Below are 23,826 nucleotides of genomic sequence, written 5' to 3'. Positions count from 1 at the left end.
GCTGAGGTATTACAACTCACTTGGCATCTGAAAAACGAATCAGTGTCATAAAAGGTCACGGAGCCTAGGAGAAGGCGTGAAGGCCACTTAGATCACGCTTACCAGTGTTATAACCCCATAGTGCTTTTCTACTTTCTCCTTGAGTTCCCGGAAGCAAGAAGATAACCGCTCATGCAGCGGCTTCAGCTGCTCTGTCAGTTTCTCCCCATGGATGCGGATCCCTTCTGTTAGCAGAGGCATCTGGAAAAAAGGGCAAAAAAGGAGTGACACGTGCTTCAGGAAGAGGGATCGTTTTGATTTGGTTGGGGAAGGCGGGGAAGGGAGGGATGGGGTGGAAAGGTATACTGGTAGACACAGTACTGGACAACAGGAAGGCCACTTCTCAGTGCAGGGCTTGTGGACTGGATGGGCTTTGGTCAATGATATGAGAAAATGTGCACACCAAGAATACAGGTTAGCCCTAAACTGGGGAAGGGCTGTGGGATGAGGCAAATCTAACAGAGCCCTAGGGCACTTCCATGGATGAGCAACTGATAGGTTTAAGTCTTAGACCGAATTTGGTAGTGATGTGTTCTACCGCTGCCCACTGAAGTCTTGAGAGAAAAAAAATGAGGCCCGCATCTCTTAGCTGGAAATGCATGCCAGGAAACCAACGGATTTTTTTTTTTTTTTTTGAGATGGAGTCTCGCTCTGTTGCCCATGCTGGAGTGCTGTGGTGTGATCTCAGCTCACTGCAACCTCTGCCTCACGGGTTCAAATGATTCTCCTGCCTCAGCCTCCTGAGTAGCTGGGATTACAGGCATGTACCACCATGCCTGGCTAATTTTGTATTTTTAGTAGAGATGGGGTTTCACCATGTTGGCCAGGTTGGTCTGAAATTCCTGACTTCAGGTGATCCACCCACTTCGGCCTCCCAAAGTGCTGGGATTACAGGCATGAGCCACTGTGTCCGGCCCCAACTGATGAACTTTGATCTCAGCTTTAAGAGGGCTCTGTCAACCCTGGGCAGTGTAACTGCCGGCCAAGGAAACAAATACATAGACAGGTGGTGGTTCCATAAGGGTTAAAAAAGAAAGAAAAGTAACCCTGAGTGGGCTTGTAGACTTAAGCCCTGGAGAATCAAGGGGGTCCTACACTGTGTCCTCCCCAGGAGTGTAGAGGAAAGATGTCCTATACCTGTAATGCTATTAGTCGCTTTAGCAGCTCAACCTTCTCCTGGTCTTCAGGATGCTCCTGCAAGTACTTTTCTGTAAAGAAAGCCTAAAAGCAGAACATATGCAAGTATTAATTAGAACACATTCCTGTCTGTGCAGGAAAGCCTGGAAGGGTGAAGCATGTGTCCTGTGCTGAAGAACCAGGTGTGTCTAACTAAAAATGCATCCCTTTCCTGGGATAGCGCTTATACTATGTTGGGCAATGCAAAAAAGTATGTGCTATTGTGTGGTCTTTCCTTTATTAGCAAATTCTTAGCAAGACTACATTCTTGACAGTCACCAGCCCACCACACACACACACACACACCCCCACCAAATAATCATCATCAACAAAGCAAAATGTCATTCATTAAAATAACTTTCCCAAAGAACAAAGCAAAGGCGAAATGGCAATATCTCAAGGCTAACCATTAAATTAAGTGTACAGATATTATAAGGGAAAGAGTAAAAAGTTTAAAAACAGGAGATGGAGGTGATAGGGTTTCTGCTCTTCCCGTGGTATTGGCTATATCACGCTTTTTTCCTACATTCAGTGAAAGTTAGTATCTGCACTTTCTTACTAATCCCCTATCCTAAATGCTATTTTAAAAAGAAAGTGAGATATAGATGTGAAGACATTTCAAAAATATTAAATTCTGGTTGCCCTTATTATTACATATCAGCACCATGATTATCAGTAAACACTCATGACCCCCCAGCTAAGTCCCTGTAACAGGTAAATAAGACCCAAACTTAAATTCCAAACACAGGCCTTATATAGGGTACTGCTTTAAAGATAGAATTCATCAGGAAAGAGAAACAGAAGTTCGCATCAAACGTTTCCGACAGGGTCGAAAATAGGAGTGACATCTTTTCTTCCCAGACCTTAACATTCATTTCTGAAAGTGCTTTCAAAGACCAGCCTTCAGATTCCCCTTCAGTCTTCTGCTTTAATGCCATGAAAGCCAAACTCCCATTACATAAAACCAAGAGCTCCTGGAACTACAGGACAGACTTACAAAAGTGAATGGCCCATTTTGGGTGCCAAACAAAGTATGAGCAAAGCCTACCTTGCAAGCAGACATCAAGGGTTGACTTATGTCCCCCCAAATTTCCTATGTTGAAGTCCTAATGCCTGGTACCTCAGAATGTGACCCTATTTGGAAGCAGGGCTGTTGCAGATTTAATGAGTTAAGAGGAGGTCATACATACTGGAGTAGGATGGGCCCTTAAGCCCGTATGACTGATGTCCTTATAAAAAGGGGAAATTCGGAGACAGAAGTGCAAACACTGGGAGAACACTATGTGAAGAGATGCAAGAAGATGGCCATCGACAAGCCACGGAGGAGCAGCCTCAAGTCACAGAGCACCAAGAAGACACCAGAAGCCAGGAGGAGAGACATGGAACGTTCTTTCACACATCCTTGCAAGGAACCAACACTGTGACACCTTGATTTCAGACTTCTTGCTCAGTGAAACAAGTGAAACAAGAAGTTTTTGTTGTTTTAAGCCACCCAGTTTGGAGAACTTTGTTACAGCAGCCCTAGCAAACTAATACAACAGTGAATATGAATATATATGGAACAATTACCACAAAAAGCAGCATGACAATATAATACATTAGCAAAACAGCTCGTTCTAGCCAGGATCGTATTTACAGGGACTGTCAGCATAAATGAAAAAGGAGTATTTACTTAAGTTTTCACTGACTTTTACCTTTCAAATACAAGCACTTGAAATTTTTGAAAGTTATAACAATTTTTTTTTTGGCTAAATGGTAGGACACATGGAAGTTCCCAAAGTATTGGTTAGATCAGGGAACGCTGGAGCAGAGTGCCCTGAAATTCATTTTTCTAGCAGAGTTCTGCCTCCGAACAGAAAGGGGAGATAAACTACAGCACACAGATCCTGTGCTCTTATCACTTTGGCAATGAATAAAGAGCTGGATTGGAATAGTTCACCTACATCAAACATGTAATGATGGGCTTCCCACCTGATTGCAATACATCATGGTGATTAACAAGTTTACTTTTTTCTTACTTTTAGAAATGTGCAGTCATACATATTAACTCAATGAATACATTAGTATTTTAAGCCAAAGGTCCTGAAATGTATGTACATATGTATGTATTTATCCTTGCTTTTCGTTCATTTTAATTAGAACACTGTTACACTGGAAAAACTTCATATGACATTACGTATCATTCACAGATATTGGCGTATATAAATCTGTGATTGGGGGTATTCTGTAAAAATTAATACTTGGAAAAAATACACGAAGATTAGTACCAATGAGTACATATGAAAAAGTACACACTGAAAGCATCAGAGTATTTAAAAAGTAGTGTATATTAGATCCTATTTTCATATGGACTGCCATTGTAACACTGGATATTATTACAGCTCCTAACATGGACAAACTAGAATTTGTCTCTGGTGTTGAGCCTTTCCCAGCTGCTGAATATAATAAGGCTAGAGAAGGCTGAGAGGCTGAGAAAAAGGACAAGAAAGAAGATGATTATAGTGGCAGCCAGAGCATAGACGTCACCATCCATGAAGAACATTCCAATTACACCGTCTGCTCCAAGTAGGCGGGCGGAGGCAGGAAGAAAACCAACACTGGTGAAGCCTCAACTCTATGCCAAGCACTGTCTGATGTTTCTTCTATACAGGAGGTCTCCCTTAATCTTCCCATCCATCCTGTGATCTATCTTGTAAGTCAGATATTTTTCTGTTCTTTTTTTTTTTTAAGATGGAGTGTTGTTCTGTCACCCAGGCTTGGAGTTCAGTGGTGCAATCTTGGTTCACTGCAGCCTTTGCCTCCCGGGTTCAAGCAATTCTCATGCCTCAGTCTCGCCAGTACCCGAGATTACAGGCGCCCGCCATGATGCCCAGTTAATTTTTAAAAATATTTTTATTAGAGACAGGGTTTCACCAAGTTTGCCAGGCTGGTCTTGATCTCCTGGCCTCGGGTGATTCTCCTGCCTTGGCTTCCCAAAGTGCTGGGATTACAGGCATGAACCAATGTGCCTGGCCAAGTTAGGCATTCTTCTCACTTTGCAGACATATGGAGCTCAGAGAGGTGAAGCATGTTGCCAGGAGCACACAGTGGCCAATGGGAAGCCAGAATTGAGTCCTGGGAGCAACTAAGTGCAAAGTTCCTGCTCTTCCCAGGACACACACACACACACACACACACACACACACACGGACACACACACGGACACAAGAGTGCCACACAGTAAATGTCGCTCACCCTTTCCCTCTGGCTCCTTTAATTTCTACCCACTCTCCCCGCGGCTCCACAGGGGTGTCCTTGCCAAATGGTGATTTAGATCCAAATGGTTTATATTCAAAAAATATTTAGCCACTGAAAACATACCACAGCAATGAAAAATTCTGCCACCATTAATTATACTTAACATACACTGAATCCATGATGTGTATTTTAAATGCTGTTACATCCTAAACCTATGCCATGGATTAAACTGTGCTGAGTACTGCTTTCATGTCTCAACTAAGAATACTTAGTTGAACTAATTTAATTGTAGAGTCAGGGCCATCAGTTGTCCATACAACCTCTGGCACACCAAGTCAGGCGGGGCTCCTAGAAGCTAATTCTGCCGCCCAGGTTGGAGTGCAGTGGCCCAATCTCGGCTTACTGCAACCTTTGCCTCCAGGGTTAAAAGTGATTCTCGTGCCTCAGCCTCCTGAGTAGCTCAGACTACAGGTGCGCACCACCATGCCTGGCTAATTTTTGTATTTTTGGTAGAGATGGGGTATCACCATGTTGGCCAAGATGGTCTTGAGCTCCTGACCTCAAGTGATCCACTCACCTCGGCCTCCCTAAGTCCTGGGATTACAGGTGTGAACCACTGGGTCCGGCCCCTAGAAGCTAATTCTAAAGAGAGTGTGGCTCTGCCATCCCCAGAGATGCTGCTCCATTTCCAGTGCATCCTGGGTTCCGGGGTCCACCCATTAGCGTGTATAACCCTCAGGGGAGACAGAATAACAGGTGCTTTGACCAGAGGCATGTTGGTTTTTTTTCCGTGACGCTTTACTAGGCAATGTACTATACCAGCTGGGTTGCAGACAGTCTCTAAGAAGTCAGGGACAATCGTTTCATTCACTTTACTTGCCAGAAGGGAAAGTGAACATTTCTTAGAGCAGCTGTAGGAAATGAATTTGTCGGTGGCAGATGGCACAGAGGAAGGCACACAGACACCCAGGTCTGTGAATCCCTAGGGGGTTCTGGGACCAAGCGAACCTTTTCATAGTTGGAGAAGCCCCCCATGACAGCCGGGTCCACGATGCCACTGAGCAGCATGGAGAGGGGGTGCACAGAGAGGGACCGGTCCCAGGCGTGCTGCTGAACACAGTTGCTGATCCTCTCATTGGTCAGCTCCATGGTTTCGATGGCATTCTCCAGAGGACTGATCTCCTCCTGAGTGACAGAGCACATGGAAGAAAAAGGACACTTGTCAGCTCCAAGTAAAGAGTGAAAAAAGTTTAACTCTTCCCTTGAAGAGGTATAAAATATCCACAAGCTACAGAAAAGGGAAGATTTGCTTGTCAAGGTTAGTCTTATAGCAGGGGTCCCAAAACCCCAGGCCAGTATCCGTCCGTGGCCTATTAGGAAACAGGCCACACAACCAGAGGTGAGCAGCAGGTAAGTGAGGGAAGCCTCATCTGTATTTACAGCCATTCCCCATCACTCGCATTACGACCTGAGCTCCGTCTGCTGTCAGATCAGTGGTGGTATTAGATTTTCATAGCAGTGCAAACTCTATCATGAACTGTACATGCGAGGGCTCTCACTAGGTTGCACCCATCTTATGAGAATCTAATGCCTGATGATCTGTCACTGTCTCCCATCACCTCTAGAAGGGACTCTCTAGTTGTGGGAAAACGAGTTCAGAGCTCCCACTGATTCCACATGATAATTATTTCATTATGTATTACAATATACTAGTAATACAAATACAGTGCACAATAAATGTAATGTGCTTGAATCACCCCCAAACCATCCCCTATCACCCAATACCCCCGACCTTCCCACTCCAGGTCCACAGAAAAACTGTCTTCCAGGAAAGCAGTCCCTGTGTCAAAAAGATTGGGGACTGCTAGCTTATAAGGACACCACCATTTTTTGGAATAGTGGTAAGATACAAAATAAGCTATTTAAAATCTCCTTACAAAGTAGAATGATGACTTACACATGGGAGCCATGGTAATGATTATTCCATGGATGAAACGTCTACAGAAAATTTGAGAAGAAAAGAACTGGACCTATAGTAAGAATCATTTCCTAGGCAACACTTCCTTGGAGACTTTGGAGAAGATCAATGACAAGAGAATGGCAGGATATCAGATCTGAGTCACTTCTGCGCCACCAAGAATGTCCACTGGCTAAATGTTTGATGCTTCCTCCATGAAAGGAGGTAAGTGATCTTGAAGGCCATGCATTCGGACCATACATAGTATGAATTCTATGGTTATCAGACATCAGAAATAATCAGATGTATTAGAATATACAGGCTGAATTTTGAATGAAAAGAAAATGAGACACAGTACAGATTCAGAGAGTTCTTCCTATGGAAATGTCTACAAAATCAGGTTTCAAAAAAAAAAAATAGCTCCTTCTTCATTTTACCTATTATCAGTCAACATGACCTCCTATTCCAGACTTGATTCCAAAAGTCTCCATCCAGGAATCATATCCATAACTGAGGAATAATGTCTAAATTTTTTTTTCTTTTAGAGACAGGGTGTCACTCAGTTGACCAGACTGGAGTGCAGCAGTGCAATTATTCATAGCTCACTGCAACCTCCAACTCCTGGGCTCAAGCCATCTTCTTGCCTCAGCCTCCTAAGTAGCTAGGATGACAGGCACAAGCCACCACACACAGCTTTTCTTTTTGTAGGGGTGGGGGTCTTGCTATATTGCCCAGGGTGGTCTTGAACTCCTGAGTTCAAGTGATCCTCCCACCTTGGCCTCCCAAAGTTCAGGGATTACAGGCATGAGCCACTGTACCTAGCTATGACTTATAACACATTGAACTTCAGTTCAGATTTGTTCAAGAAACATTTCTTGAATGCCTACTTTAGGTTAAGTGTCATGCTATGCACCACAGATACAAAAGTGATTAAGATGTATGTACCTCATGGCTCGGAGGAGCTGATGGTGTTAGTGGGGTCTCAGGACATGTAAACATGGTAGGTTAGAAACACGCCCAGGGTGCCACAGGGGACAGACAAAAGGCAGGTCACCCAATTTGGATGTTCCAGAGATGGATTCATTGAGAAGCTGGTGCCTAAACTGAACCTTGATGGGAGTTATTTAGGTGCAGAAATTGCAAGAGTGTGTTTCAGGCAGAGAAAACGATCCAATGTCACGGAGAACTGAAATTAGCACGGGATGAGCAGTACGGTTCCAATAGATTGCCTAGGAGATGAGGCAGAAGAGTTAGGCCATGTGTGTGTGTGCTAAGGAGGGCAGGCTTTATACTCCAGGTACTTGGGGCCATGGAAGGGCTTTAAGCATGAGAATGGACAAAATGGTGAGATTTCCTTAATGGAATTCCCACTGAGGCAGTGAGGTAACTGGATCTGAGAAGGCCATGAATGGCAGGCAGGCCAATGAGGAGGTGGGAAATAAAACAGATTTAATCAATACTAAACAGGTAAAATAGCAGCTTTTGGGAGAGATGAAGAGGGAGGAGTCTAGGGTGATTGGGGATGTGATTAGCAGAGAATAAAAGAAGAGAACAGGCTTTGGGAGGGAAGATGTAATTGACAGGAAACTCCAAGCGGCATTCCAAAAATGTTTCTGGGTGCTGGGAGGATCGCTGAGCGGACACCACTGCTCTGGACATAAAAGAGTCATTCACTGTGAGTGACCTTTAGGGCTGGTGTTGTCACATCAGTTTTACAAAGGAGCTCTATTACACAAGCATGCCTTTTATTTCTCTTTTGAAAAACAAAGTTGGCCAGAGGAGGCTGGCCAAGCTGGTGTGAACTGCAGAGGGAATTCAACAAAGGCTGTTATTATATTTGGAGACAGAAAGTTTTTTTCTAAGTGCCAATTTCAAATGACTCACTGTTGAAATCTGTTTGACTTCAAACCACTTGAGAATCCCAGGAAAGGTATATGCAGTCGTATACGTGGTCCGTTCAATCCACATCGTCTGGTGGCAAGAAGGAAAACATGAAATGTTGGTCAATTCCCAGGAGGAAAACATGAAATGTTCGTCAATTCCCAGGGAAAATAGCAAAACTCCCTGGGGTTCAGTTAAGTGAGATTCTATTCTCAAATGCCTCGTAGGGAATAAGCCAAATTTTCTCATAAAATTCAAGGATCCTGGATGTTTAAAGCTGAAAGGGATCATCTACTTGGGACTTCTCACCCTACAGAGGGAAATGTGAGGTCTAGAGAGGTACGACTAGCCCAAGGTCATTATGAGCAGCAGGCCCAGGAAGAGTCCAGATTCTGGACTCCTAGTCAAGCATTTTCCATAGAGATGACAGCTGGCTGTCTAGGTAATTAGCACTTGCTGTCTAGGTAATTAGCAGGTGAAGCCTCTATTCCCAGGGGTGCCATCGTTTCTCCTGTGGAAGCTGGTTAGGTAGGTGGAAGACCTCCACCTGGGATGCCAATTTTACCTTTTTTTTTTTTGAGACAGAGTTTCGCTGTCACCCATGCTGGAGTGCAGTGGCGCGATCTCGGCTCACTGCAACCTCTGCCTCCTGGGTTCAAGCAATTCTCCTGCCTCAGCCTCCCAAGTAGCTGGGACTACAGGCGCCCGCCACCATGCCTGGCTAATTTTTTGTATTTTTAGTAGAGATGGGGTTTCACTGTGTTAGCCAGAATGGTCTCGATCTCCTGACTTCATGATCCGCTGGCCTCGGCCTCTCAAAATGCTGGGATTACAGGTGTGAGCCACTGTGCTCAGCCTATCAATTTTACCTCTTAAAGGACAAAAGGGGTGAACTCACAGCAAATTCGTTGTCTGGATCCTTTTCTCCTTTCCGGAACGGCCGGGAGTATCTGAACTGCTGCACTTCATTGGCTCTGTAGTAGCTGGAGAAGGACAAAGCAATGCTGTATTTTCTCTCTTAGAACAACCACTCCTCGACTTGACTTCAACAAAACCTATAACACATCTGCCTGGTCTGAGTTTTATCCACTAAGCTATCTCATAATCAATAATGCCTCCACATGAAGGCCTGAGAAAGTGCACAATTTGATTTTATTTCACACCTTACTTTTATATTACTTAGGAATTTATTTCACAGCACACAATTTTATTTATTTATTTTATTTATATTTATTTATTTATTTATTCATTTTGAGTCAGAGTCTCACTCTGTCACCCAGGCTGGAGTGCAGTGGCGCAATCTTGGCTCACTGCAGCCTGCACTTTCCAGGTTCGAGTGATTCTCTTACCTCAGCCTCCCGAGTAGCTGAGATTACAGGCATGCACCACCACGCCTGGCTAAATTTTTTATATTTTTAGTACAGATGGGGTTTCACCATATTGGCCAGGCTACTCTTAAACTCCTGACCTCAAGTGATCCACCTGCCTCAGCCTCCCAAAGTCACAGCACACAATTTTAAAAGGTATATGTGGCCAGGTGTGGTGGCTCACACTGTAATCCCATCAGTTTGGGAGGCAGAGGTGGGAAGATCACTTGAACTCAAGACCAGCCAACCTGGGCAGCACAGCAAGATCCCATACACACACACACACACACACACACACACACACACACACACAGCCAGGTGTGGTGGTGTATGTCCTGGCTACTCAGGAGGCTGAGGTGGGAGGGAGGGTCTCTTGAGCCCAGGAGTTTAAAGTTGCAGTGAGCTATGATTGTGCCACTGCATACCAGCCTAGTTGACAGCAAGACCCTTTCTCTTAGTGGGCAGACTGCCTGAGCTCAGGAATTTGAGACCAGCCTGGGCAACACGGTGAAACCCCATCTCTACTAAAATACAAAAAATTAGCCAGGCGTGGCGGCATGCGCCTGTAATCCCAGCTACTCGGGAGGCTGAGGCAGGAGAATTGCTTGAACAATCACACCACTGTACTCCAGCCTGGGTGACAGAGCAAGACTCCGTCTCAAAAAAAAAGGTATATGCACTCACACATACGTTTGTGATCTCATTAGTCTAGTTTTATAACAGTTCTATCAACACCATCAGCATTCGGCTCTTCAAGACAAGGAATGAGCCCCTCCATCACTGGGGACCAGCCACTCCTCTGTGATGCTTTTGGGTGAAAATAAAAGCTCAGGGATCTGAAACCCAGGCATGAAATTTCTGATTTTCCTCTGCCTAAAAAATACAAAACTCCCACATCCCTTTGTATTAGGAAGCTTTTATCTTACACTCAAAGAAGAATAGACAGTAGGTCTTGCAAACTGTAATATATGTAAGGCTTTGGTTTTAATGTACTCCAAACAAGTGTGAGGGAGAGACAAACTTCTCTTTTTTGTAGAGACAGAGTCCCACTTTGTTGCTCAGGCTGGTCTCAAATTCCTGGCTTCAAGCAATACTCCTCCTTTGGCCTCGGAAAATGTTGGGATTACAGATGTGAGCCACTGTGCCTAGACACAGATTTTTTTTTTAAATGAAAAACCACTTACTTTAGGATCTGCTCCGGAACTGGTTTATCCTTGTAGCTGGGCGGCAAGCTCATCACTGGCTTTACGGTGAAGCACTGCATGTCTGAGGAACTTGTTAAGGAAAAGAGAGGGGCTGGGGCCGCGAAGTTGTCAGACACCAAAGGCCCCTGTTCTTCCTGCTTCGCAGCCGGAAATGCCACCAGCACCAATCACTCCCTTTGACCCAAATGCCAGGACCACATTGAAAATGAAGTTCCTTTGTGTATCACCGAAATGCCTTATTCAGTGATTACAATGAATCCTAGGGTCCTTTTTTTTATTTTATTTTTTTTTTGTCAGACATCTGGCAAACAACCCTTGCCACAGGGAAATAGACATCAATGCAATATCAGGAAACAGGTGCTTAGAAATGGATTCAAACAATTTCTTGGGACAAGCATCCCCTGAAATCACTAGACCCAGAGCCCAGGCAACAGGAATTGCTTATATCTTTGGATCCCATCTGTTTATCCAGTGCTACAGTTGGGCACAGTGCTAGGTGTTTTGAATATATGATCTCTAATACACACAACAACTCTACGAGAGGGATATTATTATTCTCTTTTCACAGATGGAGAATCTGAGGATAAGAGAGGTTAAAATCCAACATCACACAGCTGGTAAATGGTCAAGTTAGGCTTCAAAAGCAGCTCAAGGGTAAGAGCTCCTGCTCTGATTTAATGATCGTGTCTTAGAAAGTCTTAGCTCCCCAACCCACCAGGACAGAGATACTGTTTCGAAGTCTACAACAGAATCCAGAATTCAGAATAGGAACTCTATGTTCCACTTAAGCACCCCATCTGGCTAGGAAGTATATTTCATATCCGTCACTTGTGTATTATCTCTCCTCTTTTGTTACGTCATCACCACCAGCTAATGCTATGAGGGTCCCAAAGATTTTACATGGAATGGGAACCTGCGTCAGAATGCTTCAGGGGATCGTCTGTCTGTAGAGAAGGGACTGTAGCTCCCATCTTCTCCGGCTTAGCAGGGGCTGTGCACAGTCATAAGAGCCTCGGGGCCATATTCCCCACAGGAAGGATACACTGCTTAGGGGAGGACTTGATGTCTTCCCCAGGAGGCGTGGTGCTGGTCATCTTCTCCGCATTGGGGAACTGGGTTAGCAACCTCAGGCTGAAGTCCTCTCGCCTCTCATACTCCTTTCCCCGGTAGATGAAGATTTTATTCTGCAGGTGAGAGACAGCAAGGGAAGTCATTAAATAGGACGAGTGAAGAGGCAACTGGAGTTCCGGGTACTGAGGGAGCCATTGCGCTCCCCAGCCAAGGTTCAATCCACACCATCAAGTTCTCATTGAATATTTAGTCCATGCCTGACAGCAACTGTCATATCTTATAAGAGCTGCGGTTTATTTGAGAAGTTAAATCACAGGCATAAAAAATACTTAGCCCGGTGCTGCTTCCGGTGTAGCCCAAGGACCATGGCCAGTCTGCAAACAGTCTGGACACCCATCTGCAAGGAAATAAGGAACTTGTGCCCTCACATAAATCAATGACATCACCAAGCATGCTGATATTTTCATAGCAAGACATTCTTAAGGAAGGAAGGAAGTGCATTAATTTACATTGAGGTATAAACTCTTTATCGATCTCATCACGATCCAGTAACAGTTTGTGGACCAGCACTTAAACAGCACTGCCTAAGAGAATGAGGAGAAGCAACGTATCTTCTGGCACAGAAACAGAGTCACAGAGAACAGAAGCAATGTACCACAGTCCCCAGCCAATCCTGAAAGTCTGATAGAAAATCACCGCATTAAATACTATTTTCTCCACTCTAGACTATAAATATAATCTCTTTAATCAAATTTTTTTCCCCAAGAGATGTCCTAGGCCGCAGGCATGGGAGTAATTTGTCTCACAGGTGTGACTGCCTGGGCAAGTGCAAACATAGCCATGTTTGAAATGAGCAGTTTGCACTGGTAGCCCACACATGATTCATTTTTAACCAAGGCTTGGGCCCAGGTTGTCTTGTAAAATGTCTTTGAAACTCACTTGTCCATTCATATAACAAATACGTGTTGTGCAAACAGAAGATCAGTCAGACAACAGGAATACAATGGTGATCCTGCTCTCACAGAATTACCTTCTAGAGGAGAGAATAAAAAACAAGCAAGTAAATAAATAAGTAAACCTGATAGTGTAAGTACCGTGAAGGCAATTATACTTTTCAGGCAAATACTGAATGAAGGGAGTAAAAACTACTGGATCTTTTGGAATACATGATAAAACTTTTCCAAGCTAGGAAAAATCTATGGGACTCAAGCCTGTTGACATTCCATCATTCAGGCGAACCAACGGTGGGCAAAGGATCAGAGTGTAATACAACGCTAGTTGTATGATGCAGACGATAACTATAAAAGGAATCAAAGCAGTTCAGGAAGAATCAGCTTGGCTGGAAAGAGAAGGCTTCAGAGAAGACACGGGCCTTAGATAGGCATAGACAGATGAATGGGAAAAGGAAGTGTAAAGAGAAGGAGTGAGAAGGGCCAGGTGGGTACGTGGAAAAGGTCAGGCCCGGGGCAGAAAGCACAGAGTCCTGGGAGAAGACATGAGCCTGGCCTGGAAGAATGAGCCAGAATATGAATGATCTCGCACGGCAGGTAGAGGTTTCAAAGACTCGGAATGTTCACTGGAGGTTCTGGAAGGCAGGAGCCGCATGATGAAAGAAGAAGTGTAGACAATGTAAGCCAACGGTGGCATCTATGCCCAACTGAAAGCTCATAGGCTGGACTGCGCAGGAGAAGGAAAAGGAACAGCAGGAGAGGGACAAGGAAAAGGAACAGCAGGAGAGGGAGAAGTAACAGTATTCAGTGTTTGTCTCTTTGGTGTTGGGAGAAGGGCGAGGAAGATAGGGGAGTTGATGCTGATTCAAAGATCACTGGTTTTGAGCCTGGGCAATACAGTGAGACCCCATATCTAAGAAAAAATAAAAACATTAGCTAGACGTGGTGGTGCACACCTGTAACCCCACCTCCTCAGGAGGCTGAGGCAGGAGAACTGCCTGAGCCTGGGAGGTCAAGGCTGCAGGCAGCTGTGATTACGCCACTGCATTTCAGCCTGGATGACAGAGCGAGACCCCATTTCTTTAAAAAAAAAAAAAAAAAGTCAGTGGTCTTGGAGTAGGAAGAACAGTGGTACCCTTGACAGAAACAAGAGAGAGAAAGAAATCTCACCAGGTTGGAAGGAGAGGATGATGTAATTTTATTTATTCTGAATTTGGGGAAATATCCCATAGAAGAGAATGGCACTGACGTTATATACACTCACAAGGATTTTATATTCTACCGTAAGTACGCTTTGAGGTATGTTAACATCTATAAACTACCTTACAGTTTATAAAGCACTCCTATATGCTATTTACTTAATTCTCAAAACTTTCCTGTGATGTAGGCATTATTTTTCTAAATTACGGATCAGAAAACCAAGACTCAGTGATTACGTGATTTCACCAAAATCACACACTCGCTCAGCAGGTGATTTAGACTAGAAAAGTCTGGTGTTCTTGATTTCACAGAATCACTGCTGTCTCTGTGGTCACATTTCTGATTTCATGCAACACACAGGCATATGTAACGGATGTGGCAGGGGTTGTTCTTTTATGTTGACCTGGATTAAAGCAGAGCTAACACTAGACCCTGATGCATTTTTACCCTACACTCTATTTTTTAATTTTTTATTTTTTCTTTTTTTGAGACAGGGTCTCACTCTGTCATCCAGGCTGGAGTGCAGTGGCTTGATTACAGCTCACTGCAGCTTCTAATTCCAATCCTTAAGCAATCCTCCTGCCTCAGCCTACTGAGCAGCCAGGACCACAGCACATGCTACCATGCCTGGCTAATTTTTAAAAAATTTTTTTATAGAGACGGGGTCATGCTATGATGCCCAGGCTGGCCTTGAATTGCTGGTCTCAAACTCCTGGGCTCAAGCAAGCCTCCTGCCTTGGCCTACCAGTGCTGGGATTACAGGCACGAGTCACCATGGTTGGTCCCAGACTTTCCACTCTTTATTCTCTTTCCTCTGCCTGGTCCATCTCATCCCCAACCACAGTTATTTTAACTCCATATAAGTAACTCACCAACTTTTATCTCTTGTCTGTAACTTCACTTGAGTTCCAGATCCATACAGCTAATGGTTGACTTGTGCCTTTTGGATGTTCCAAATCTACCTCCCCTTGAGTACGTGCAAAACCAAACTTCTGCAAACACTTTAGAAAACCCTAGGAGGTCCTCTGCTATCCGGTACCCACAGCCATCTGCCCCATTCTCCTATACACCCTCTTGTACACACTACTCCAGCCTCATAGCTTTTGGACCTGCTATTCTCAAGGTCTGGGACCCGTGCTCATCCTCTTGATAGCTGCATGGCTTATTCTTTAACTTTTTTCTGGTTTTTGCAAAAATGTCATTTTCTTTCTGAAGTCTTTCTTGTTGACTCTATTTAAAATTGCAACTCCATCCCCAACACGTGCCTCTCTGGTCCCCTTCCCTAAGTCCTTTTCTCCATGATACTGACTGAATAGCTACACTGTAGAAGGCAGTGTTCTAGGCCATCTGACATACTAAATAGTTTATTCCTTTATCTCATTTTCTGATCTCTCCAAGCTGGAACATAAGCTTGATACATTTCAAGATTCTGGTTTGTTTTGTCTCTGCTCCCATGCCTATATTAGAGCCAAGTACGTGGTAGGAGTTTAATAAATATTTACTCAAGGAATAAATTCATTCTCTCCTCCGTGACTCTGGCCTTTTCCGGTCCTGCTGTCCCAGTAAATGGTTCAACTACCCCCTCCAATGATGCAGGCCAGAAGCCCAGAAATCATTCTTGACAACTCCCGCTTCCTCACCCACACAGCCCATCAATCATCAGATGGCTGTGACCTCATCTCCACCACTCTAGTCTTTCCGCTTCCCTCTAAAGCCACCACCCCCACGTCCCGAGTCTAGCCTGTCATCTCTTTTCTGAACATCTGCAATGGTCTCTTAGTGGTTTATCTGCAGCACCTCCCGTCCATTCTCCATGGATGACCATGGAGACCAAAGCCAGATGACCGTCCCAACATGAAAAATCTGTAGCAGCTCCCACTGCTCTTAGGATGCAGAGAGAACACACCAGGAAACCCCAGGGCTATGCAGGCTCTTCCAGGGCTCCCTTTCTCCCTGCCGGCACCCCAGCTCTCTCTGTGCCTGCCGCATCAGCCTTTCCTTCCCAGGCACTGCCCTGCTCTTGCCTGCCGCTTCCTCTGCCTGCAATGCTTATTCCTACTCCCTTCACCTGCTCCACTCCCAGCTTACCTTTCAGACTGCAGCTGAAATAGAGGTTCCCTGGAAAGACTTTATCTTATCTTGTCTTATTTGAGACAGTCTGGCTCTGTCGCCCAGGCTGGAGTGCAGGGGCACCATTTCAGCTCATTGTAACCTCTTGCCTCCTGGGCTCAAGTGATTTTCCTGCCTCAGCCTCCCAAGTAGCTGGGATTATAAGTGTGAACCACTGCACCAGACCCTGATTCTTTTTTTTTTTTTTTTTTTTAATTAAGACATAAGCTGCGCATGGTGGCTCACGCCTATAATCCCAAAACTTTGGGAGGCCGAGGCAGGTGGAACATCTGAGGTCAGGAGTTCGAGATCAGCCTGGCCAACATGGTGAACCCCATCTCTACCAAAATACAAAAATGAGCCGGGCCTGGTCATGCAAGCCTATAATCCCTGCTACTTGGGAGACTGAGGCACAAGAATGGCTCGAACCCCAGAAGGCGGAGGTTGCAGTGAGCCGAGATCACACCACTGCACTTCAGCCTGGGTGACAGAGTGAGACACTGTCTCAAAATAAGTAAATAAATAAAAATAAAAAACAATATTAAGACATAATCTACATACAGTAAAATGGACCCCTTTTGGCGTAAAATTCTGTTAGTTGCGACAAACATAACCAGGACCACAATCAAGATACAGAACAGTTTCACTGCCACCAAACATTTCCCCAGGCCCTTCTGCAGCCAACCTCCCCCTGACCAGCAACCACTGATCTATTTTCTGTCCTGATAGGAAGTGTTGCCTTGGCAAGAATTTCATATAAATAAAACCACAGAGTATGTAGCCTTTTATGTCTAACTTCTTTTACCTAGCAAGATGCATGTGGGAATTGTGCCCGCAGCTGTGTGTATCAGGAGCTCACTGCCTTTGGCTGCTGCAGTATTCTGTTGTGCGGAGACACTGAAGTTTGTTTATCACATCACCAGTTCAGGGACACTTGGATTGGATCCTGTCTTTGGTGACTATGATTAAAGCTGCTATAAATATTCCTGTACATTTTTTGTAAAAGGGTAAGTTTCTATTTCACTTGGGTAAATATTTCCTGGTTACAGATTCTTATAGCACAGGGTAGCTTTCTTGGTTACAGTTTATTTATTTAGTTATTTATTTTTGAGATGGAGTCTCACTCTGCCACCCAGGCTGGAGTGCAGTGGTGTGATCTTGGTTCAATGCAACCTCCACCTCCTGGGTTCAAGCAATTCCCCTGCCTCAGCCTCCTGAGTAGCTGAGATTACAGGCATGCACCACCATGCCCAGCTAATTTTTGTACTTTTAGTAGGGACAGCTTTTCAGCATGTTGGTCACACTGGTCTCGAACCCCTGACCTCAAGTGATCCGCCTGCCTCAGCCTCCCAAAGCGCTGGGATTACAGGCGTGAGCCACTGTGTCCGACATGCAGTTTAAATTTTACATTCATGTGTGATTAAAATCTCCCCTCATGAATTTAGGTTGTAAAATCCATGAGCATAGGGACTATGTTTGACTGTAATCAGCAAAATATTTCTAATGCCTTCTCTATACCTGGCACAGAGTAGATGCTCAATAAATATTTACTGACTGAATGAATAAACAGTGTCTCATCAGGCACTGTTAGGAATGTAAATTGCTTGCTTGATCACTTGTTTTAAAATTAGGAGAAAGTAGATGGAGAATAAATGTTTAAGCAAAGCTCAGCTCTAAAAGAAACTTTTCTTAAGAGATAAGAATTTTTGTTTATTAAACTATAAAATGAGTATCACATTATAGATGATTTTGAGATGGAAGAAAAATACCATCCTTGTCATTATTATTATAATAAAATGTTTTATTTTGGGAGACTCTTGCAGTCTAGTTTTTGGGATACTTACTTTCAAATTAGCTCTGGCTAGAAACACAACAAACAATGAAATACATCAGTCCATGCTCTTCCCCGGAGTGACCCACAGCAGCTGACCAGTGCGGGGCATGTTTTTCCCTTTTGCACTGCACCTGGGAAAAGTCATTTCACAAAAGACCTGCCAGAACACCAGGAGTGTCTGGGGGTGTGGGGTGAAGAGGCCGGCCGCTCAGGAAATGCTTTCCCTCCCCTACCTCCCACAGCGAGAGAACACGGGTCGGCAGCTGCTAACACACTGTTGCCCATCTGGAAAAGAAATGAGTTTCTTCCCTCCTCCTAATGGCCTGGAAGACCACCATCAGGTTTCTTACCCGTAGGAAAGAAGGGAAGCCCTGTCCATAGTATCCAACAGCAAAGTACTCAGGCTGAGGCCTCATTGCCTTAATGATGTTCTCATAAAACGAGGCCCTTTTCTTCTGGAAAACAAAACCAGACATTCCAAGGGGAGGTTATAAGGACACGGTTAGGGGGAGAAAAAAGTCAGACCTTGTTTTGTTGTTTCCCATGTAACGCAGAGCAATGAAAGGTCTTTGAAAAACACCCTATGGGCAGAAAAGGGTTATCCTGTTCTCAGATCACAGGTTTTGGACCTGGGCTCCATGAATGGACACTGGAGGGCTGTGACTCCCTGAGGGTGTATGCAGAAGCGTGTGCACGTTTGAATTCTTCTGCGTAACGGGGCAGTGTGCAACTTTTTCAGCAGTTTCTCAAAGTGGGCTCAGGACCTATAAAAGGTTAAAAAGTGCATTCTGAGATTCACAGAAGGTGGCTGCACTTAACCAGACACCCATGGGAGAAGATAAAGGACCTTCCAAGGCCAGGCGCAGAGGCCCATGCCTATAATCCTTGCACGTTGGGAGGCGCAGGTGGGAGGATTGCCTGAGGCTAGGAGTTTGAGCCCAGCCTGGGCAAAATAGTGAGACCCCATCTCTACAAAAAATTTAAAAATGAGCCAGCAGCTGAGGCAGGAAGATGTCTTGAGCCCAGGAGTTCAAGGCTGCAGTAAGCTATGACTGCACCACTGCACTCCAGCCTGGGTGACAGAGTGAGACCCTGTTGTGAAAAAATAATAATAATGAAGAACATTTTTAAAAAGAAGGACCGTGCAGTTCATGCAGTGGTTTGGATGAAAGTGTCTAGTAAGTTATAAGTACCCAGAAGGTGGTGGTGATGCTCTGTTTTTCAGTATCTGCTACCACCTCTATCTTTAATTCTTCACAAGATGAGAGGCTTCCCAGCTTTGGCTCACAAGGTCGGCCTTAAAGTAAGCAAAATAGCCAGCCAGATGTGGGCAGCTGTGAACAATGACCTGAGCCCCCTTTCCCCACAACAGTTAGCACGCCATTACTCTTCTATCTAGGTGATGGTCTCGTCAAAATACTATTTTCTTAGACCAGTAGGTAACATGTTACATTACTAATATTTCAGCTCAGTTCAGTTGATGAAATTATTATTATTATTATTTTTTGAGACAGAGTCTCACTCTGTTGCCCAGGCTGGAGTGCAGTAGCATGATTACAGCTCACTGCAGCCTTGACCTCCCAGGCTCAGGTGATCCTCCCACTTCAGCCTCCCAAAAGTAGCTGAGACTAGAGGAACGTGCCACCACGCCCAGCTAATTTTTTGTATTTTTTGTAGAGATAGTGTCTTACTATGTTGCTCAGACTGGTCTGGAAGTCCTGGGCTCGAGCAATCTATCTACCTTGGCCTCCCAAAGTTCTGGGATTACAGGCATGAGCCACCAAGCCCAGTCCAGTTCATGAAATTAATACATAAGTTTTTTGCATGTGAAGCCAGGGGCTGGTATAGTACACCGGTAGACGTTTTACAAAGTGATCTTGACACCCAGCTCCTCAAATAAATGATCATTTCGTGACTACGGGTGACCTGATCTTTTCTAACTCCTCTACTAAAAATTATTAAATTTAATGTTGTGGTTGCCTAGCATTGGGTATTCAGAATGGTGGCCGCCTACCATGAAGCATTCAGAATGGTGGCTGCCTTCTATCGGGCATTCAGAAGACTGGCTGTCTACCACTGGGCATTCGGAATGGTGCTGCCTCCACTGGGCATTTGGAATGGTGGCTGCCTACCACTGGGCATTCGGAATGGTAGCTGCCTACTGCTGGGGCATTTAGAATGGTGCTGCCTCCACTGGGCATTTGGAATGGTGCTGCCTCCACTGGGCATTTGGAATGGTGGCTGCCTAACACTGGGCATTCGGAATGGTGCTGCCTCCACTGGGCATTTGGAATGGTGGCTGCCTAACACTGGGCATTCGGAATGGTGCTGCCTCCACTGGGCATTCGGAATGGTGGCTGCCTAACACTGGGCATTTGGAATGGTGGCTGCCTAACACTGGGCATTTGGAATGGTGGCTGCCTAACACTGGGCATTTGGAATGGGGCTGCCTCCACTGGGCATGCAGAATGGTAGCTGCCTACTGCTGGGGCATTTAGAATGGTGCTGCCTCCACTGGGCATTTGGAATGGTGCTGCCTCCACTGGGCATTCGGAATGGTGGCTGCCTAACACTGGGCATTCGGAATGGTGGCTGCCTAACACTGGGCATTTGGAATGGGGCTGCCTCCACTGGGCATTTGGAATGGTGGCTGCCTAACACTGGGCATTCATTTTTATTTCGCTTTATTGATGTCTGGGAATATGGAGGGTCCACATAAAGAAAAATGGCTTCAGGAAGAATGAGAGAGCTGCAGACAGAGATCTGGAGGGATGTGGAAGCCAAGTCACTATTATCTGAAACTCGATATTCCACCACACTGTCGAGGCAACCCCACTCCACTTCCAGAGGTGTCCTGAACCTTCTCTGAAGGATACTTTGTAGAAATATTGATGAGAACTTTTGGACTACATCTTTTTTCATTCTCATTTCAAGCAAAGTTGACTTTTCCATTGTAAAAAAACACCATTCATCCTGACTTTCAACTTACAGAAACATTTTCATGAGCACTAATTTTAGCATCCCTGTCAGAGGCCTAACATATTTTGACCCAGACTCACCAGGAGGTTGCCAAGGCCCTCGTAGTCAAATACTTTGCTTTCGTAAGTCTCGGCCAACTCTTTGCTCAGTTTGATGGCTTTCTCCCACATCTTCAGAAAAAGGAAAGTAGGGTTAAAAGTGGAGAACAAGGCAGTCATTGATCCGGTGGCAAAAGCCACTGGCGAGTCACTGGGAATGAGCAGGTGGTCCGGGGCATTGAGTCTCGGTAGATATTCCTCACTCGCTTTATCCTTTGGATCAATGAAACCTTCATTTCCTGACATCATAGATAGTGTGTATGGGCAGCTTTGCCAGGGGCATCTACTGTAGTTCTGTTTGCAAGGACATTAAGAATAAGTACCATGTGTCCCCAAAAAAAGCAATAATGCGTTTAACAGGCAAAGCACCCACAGCACTTGAAAGTAGAGAGGAGGCGGTGCCAGCCTAGGTTTGGCGAGCATGCAAGTCTTGCTGGAAAGGGAAAGGAAGCTTTCATGGTACTTTGGTTCTGAAATGTGCGTGTGTGTGTGTGTAGGGGTGTGTGTGTGTTTGTATGTGTGTATGGGTGTGTATATGGGAGTGTGTAGGTGTAGTTATGTTGTTTGTGGAGATGGAAAAAGGCTAACAGTACTGTTGTGTGGAATTTGGCAAACTGTGTTTCCATGCAGGGCACTGATTTCCCTACTTAGTGGATGAGTTTTAGGAAATGCCTCCAAGCATGTATAAAGATGTAAGTTATAGGCTAACGCACGTCCTCAGTGTCTGAGGCTAGCAGCCCAGACTGAGCCTTCTAATCCCTTTGGTATCTCATGAGCTGTCTCTTAGACGGATACTATTCAACTCGCAGCATCTGGTCGCCTCCTGCTTCATTCCTGTTCACAAGGTGCTATGTTCCATCGTTTCTGGCTGCTGAAGGAATGTGTGCAGAGCCCACAAGCCATTGTGAAACACTTCAAAATTAAATCATTTAAAATCATTGTTTGCAAAATGTGTCCGCCTCTGAAATCTCACAATTTAAGCATACACAAGGGAAGAATAAAGAGTAGCTGTGAGTTACTGTTGTATATTAAATCATGTATCCGGTCTTGGTCCTGAGTTCCAGCGAGGGAGCTCCTAAACCCTTAGAATTTCTCAAGTAATAAAAGTGTCTTTGTTGTTCCTGGTGCCCCCACCCCAGGATCACACCCAAATCTATGCTAATGAGGTGACTCAGGGCGGTCTCCTAGTCTCAGGATGGGGTCTGCCATGCCAGAAGTACTAACCATGTGACTAGAAGGTGAGGACTGTGAGCCACCTGATATCAGCCTGACCTCCAGGCAAAAAAAGGAGGCTAAAGGTCAAGTTCATCATGTAGTTAATGATTCATTCAATCCTGCCTGTATAATGAAACCCCACAGTGGCTCACGCCTGTAATCTCAGCACCTTGGGAGGCCAAGGCAGGAGGAACACTGGAGCCCAGGAGTTCTAGGTTCTAAACCAGGCTGGACAACTGGTGAGACCCCATAACTATCAAAAAAAAAAAAGAAACCCCAATAAAAACTCTGTACACCCATGGCTTGGGTGAGCTTCCTGATTGAGGAACACACTAATTTGCTGGGAAGGTGTCCCAAGTTCACAGGGGGAAGACAGAGAAACCTCGTGCTTGGAACTCTCCCAGACTGTTCCCTATGGGTCCTCTCATTTGGCTGGCCTCAGTTTACATCCTTCCTGATGAAACTGGAATCGTTAAATACAGCACTTCACTGTGTTCTGTTGGTTGTTCTAGCAGACTATGAAACCTGAGGGGACAGTGGAAGCCCCCCAGATGTATAGCCAGTTGCCCAGAACTATGAATGGACTGGGGAACCCCAAACTTGCAGAAGGCATCTGAAGTGGGGGCAGTCTCATTGGAGACGGTGCCTTGAACCTGGGTAGTCAGTGCTAACTCCAGGTGGTGAGCATCAGAATCGTACTGCGATACTGTGGTCATTTTCCTCTTTCCCCTGGTACAAAAACAATCCAATACTCACTTTGCCTTTGTCAAAATATGATATGATTTCTTGATACAGCTTCTCTTTAAGCTCTTGCTGGGTATAAACATAGTAACTGTCCCTCTGAAGTAAATGAGGCACACAGGGCTTGTCAGACCACTGAAAAGGAAGAAAAGCAACACATGGTTAATACAACAAATATTCAGCCCTCTAACATCAAGAAAATAGTGTATATATATTTGACTCATCGATTTTGTATTTTAGATTATGTATTAAACACAAAAGTTACATATACACACATGTACACATGCCAGCTCCAAAACAAGTATCATGCCAAATGGATGAGCACCCACAGCATTCCCCTAAAATGCCAGCGACAAAGCAAGGTCGCTAACCGACATGACTGTCGCAGTACTGGGGCATCATTAACTCAGTCAGATAAAAGGAACAAATTAGGAGTCTAAAAATGAATAGGAAGAGGTGAAACTATCACAATTTCCAAACATTGTGGCTGTATTCCTCACAAGGCAAGGCAGTTGACTAAGAAACTGCGACACGCAGTAAGAGAATTAAGTTACGCAGCAGGAAAACCAATTAATATACGTGGAATAAAACAGATTTCAGATACATGGAGACTAAATATACAGAAGATAATAGAAGAATGGAACCAAACAAAAACAAGTCCAAAAAGAACATTTCTAAGAGTGAACATTATAAGGAATATGCAAGACTTATATGCAGAAAACTTTCACACACCATTGAAGGGCACAAACACAGACTCGAACAAATGG

The 23,826-nt window shown here is 44.8% G+C and overlaps 1 protein-coding gene across 2 annotated transcripts in view; it reads right to left on the bottom strand.

Annotated features, from left to right (window-relative positions):
• The window catches only part of DOCK5 (dedicator of cytokinesis 5), a 233,048-nt gene that overhangs the window by 14,421 nt on the left and 194,801 nt on the right, over positions 1-23,826 (bottom strand). For both annotated transcript variants that reach the window (XM_007961955.3, XM_007961957.3), the window contains exons 38-47: positions 23,075-23,194; positions 21,086-21,175; positions 18,377-18,481; positions 11,905-12,046; positions 10,842-10,923; positions 9,189-9,273; positions 8,294-8,380; positions 5,461-5,637; positions 1,177-1,260; positions 103-240 (exon numbers count right to left, since the gene is read on the bottom strand). In XM_007961955.3, the coding sequence (XP_007960146.2) occupies positions 103-240; positions 1,177-1,260; positions 5,461-5,637; positions 8,294-8,380; positions 9,189-9,273; positions 10,842-10,923; positions 11,905-12,046; positions 18,377-18,481; positions 21,086-21,175; positions 23,075-23,194 (1,110 nt within the window). The remainder of the gene's footprint in view (positions 1-102; positions 241-1,176; positions 1,261-5,460; positions 5,638-8,293; positions 8,381-9,188; positions 9,274-10,841; positions 10,924-11,904; positions 12,047-18,376; positions 18,482-21,085; positions 21,176-23,074; positions 23,195-23,826) is intronic.

This window comes from Chlorocebus sabaeus, chromosome 8 (genome assembly GCF_047675955.1).
Source record: "Chlorocebus sabaeus isolate Y175 chromosome 8, mChlSab1.0.hap1, whole genome shotgun sequence".
NCBI classification, from domain to species: Eukaryota; Metazoa; Chordata; class Mammalia; order Primates; family Cercopithecidae; genus Chlorocebus; species Chlorocebus sabaeus.
The sequence above is the reverse complement of the archived record's forward strand: the minus strand, read 5'-3'. Positions and strand labels throughout refer to the sequence as shown.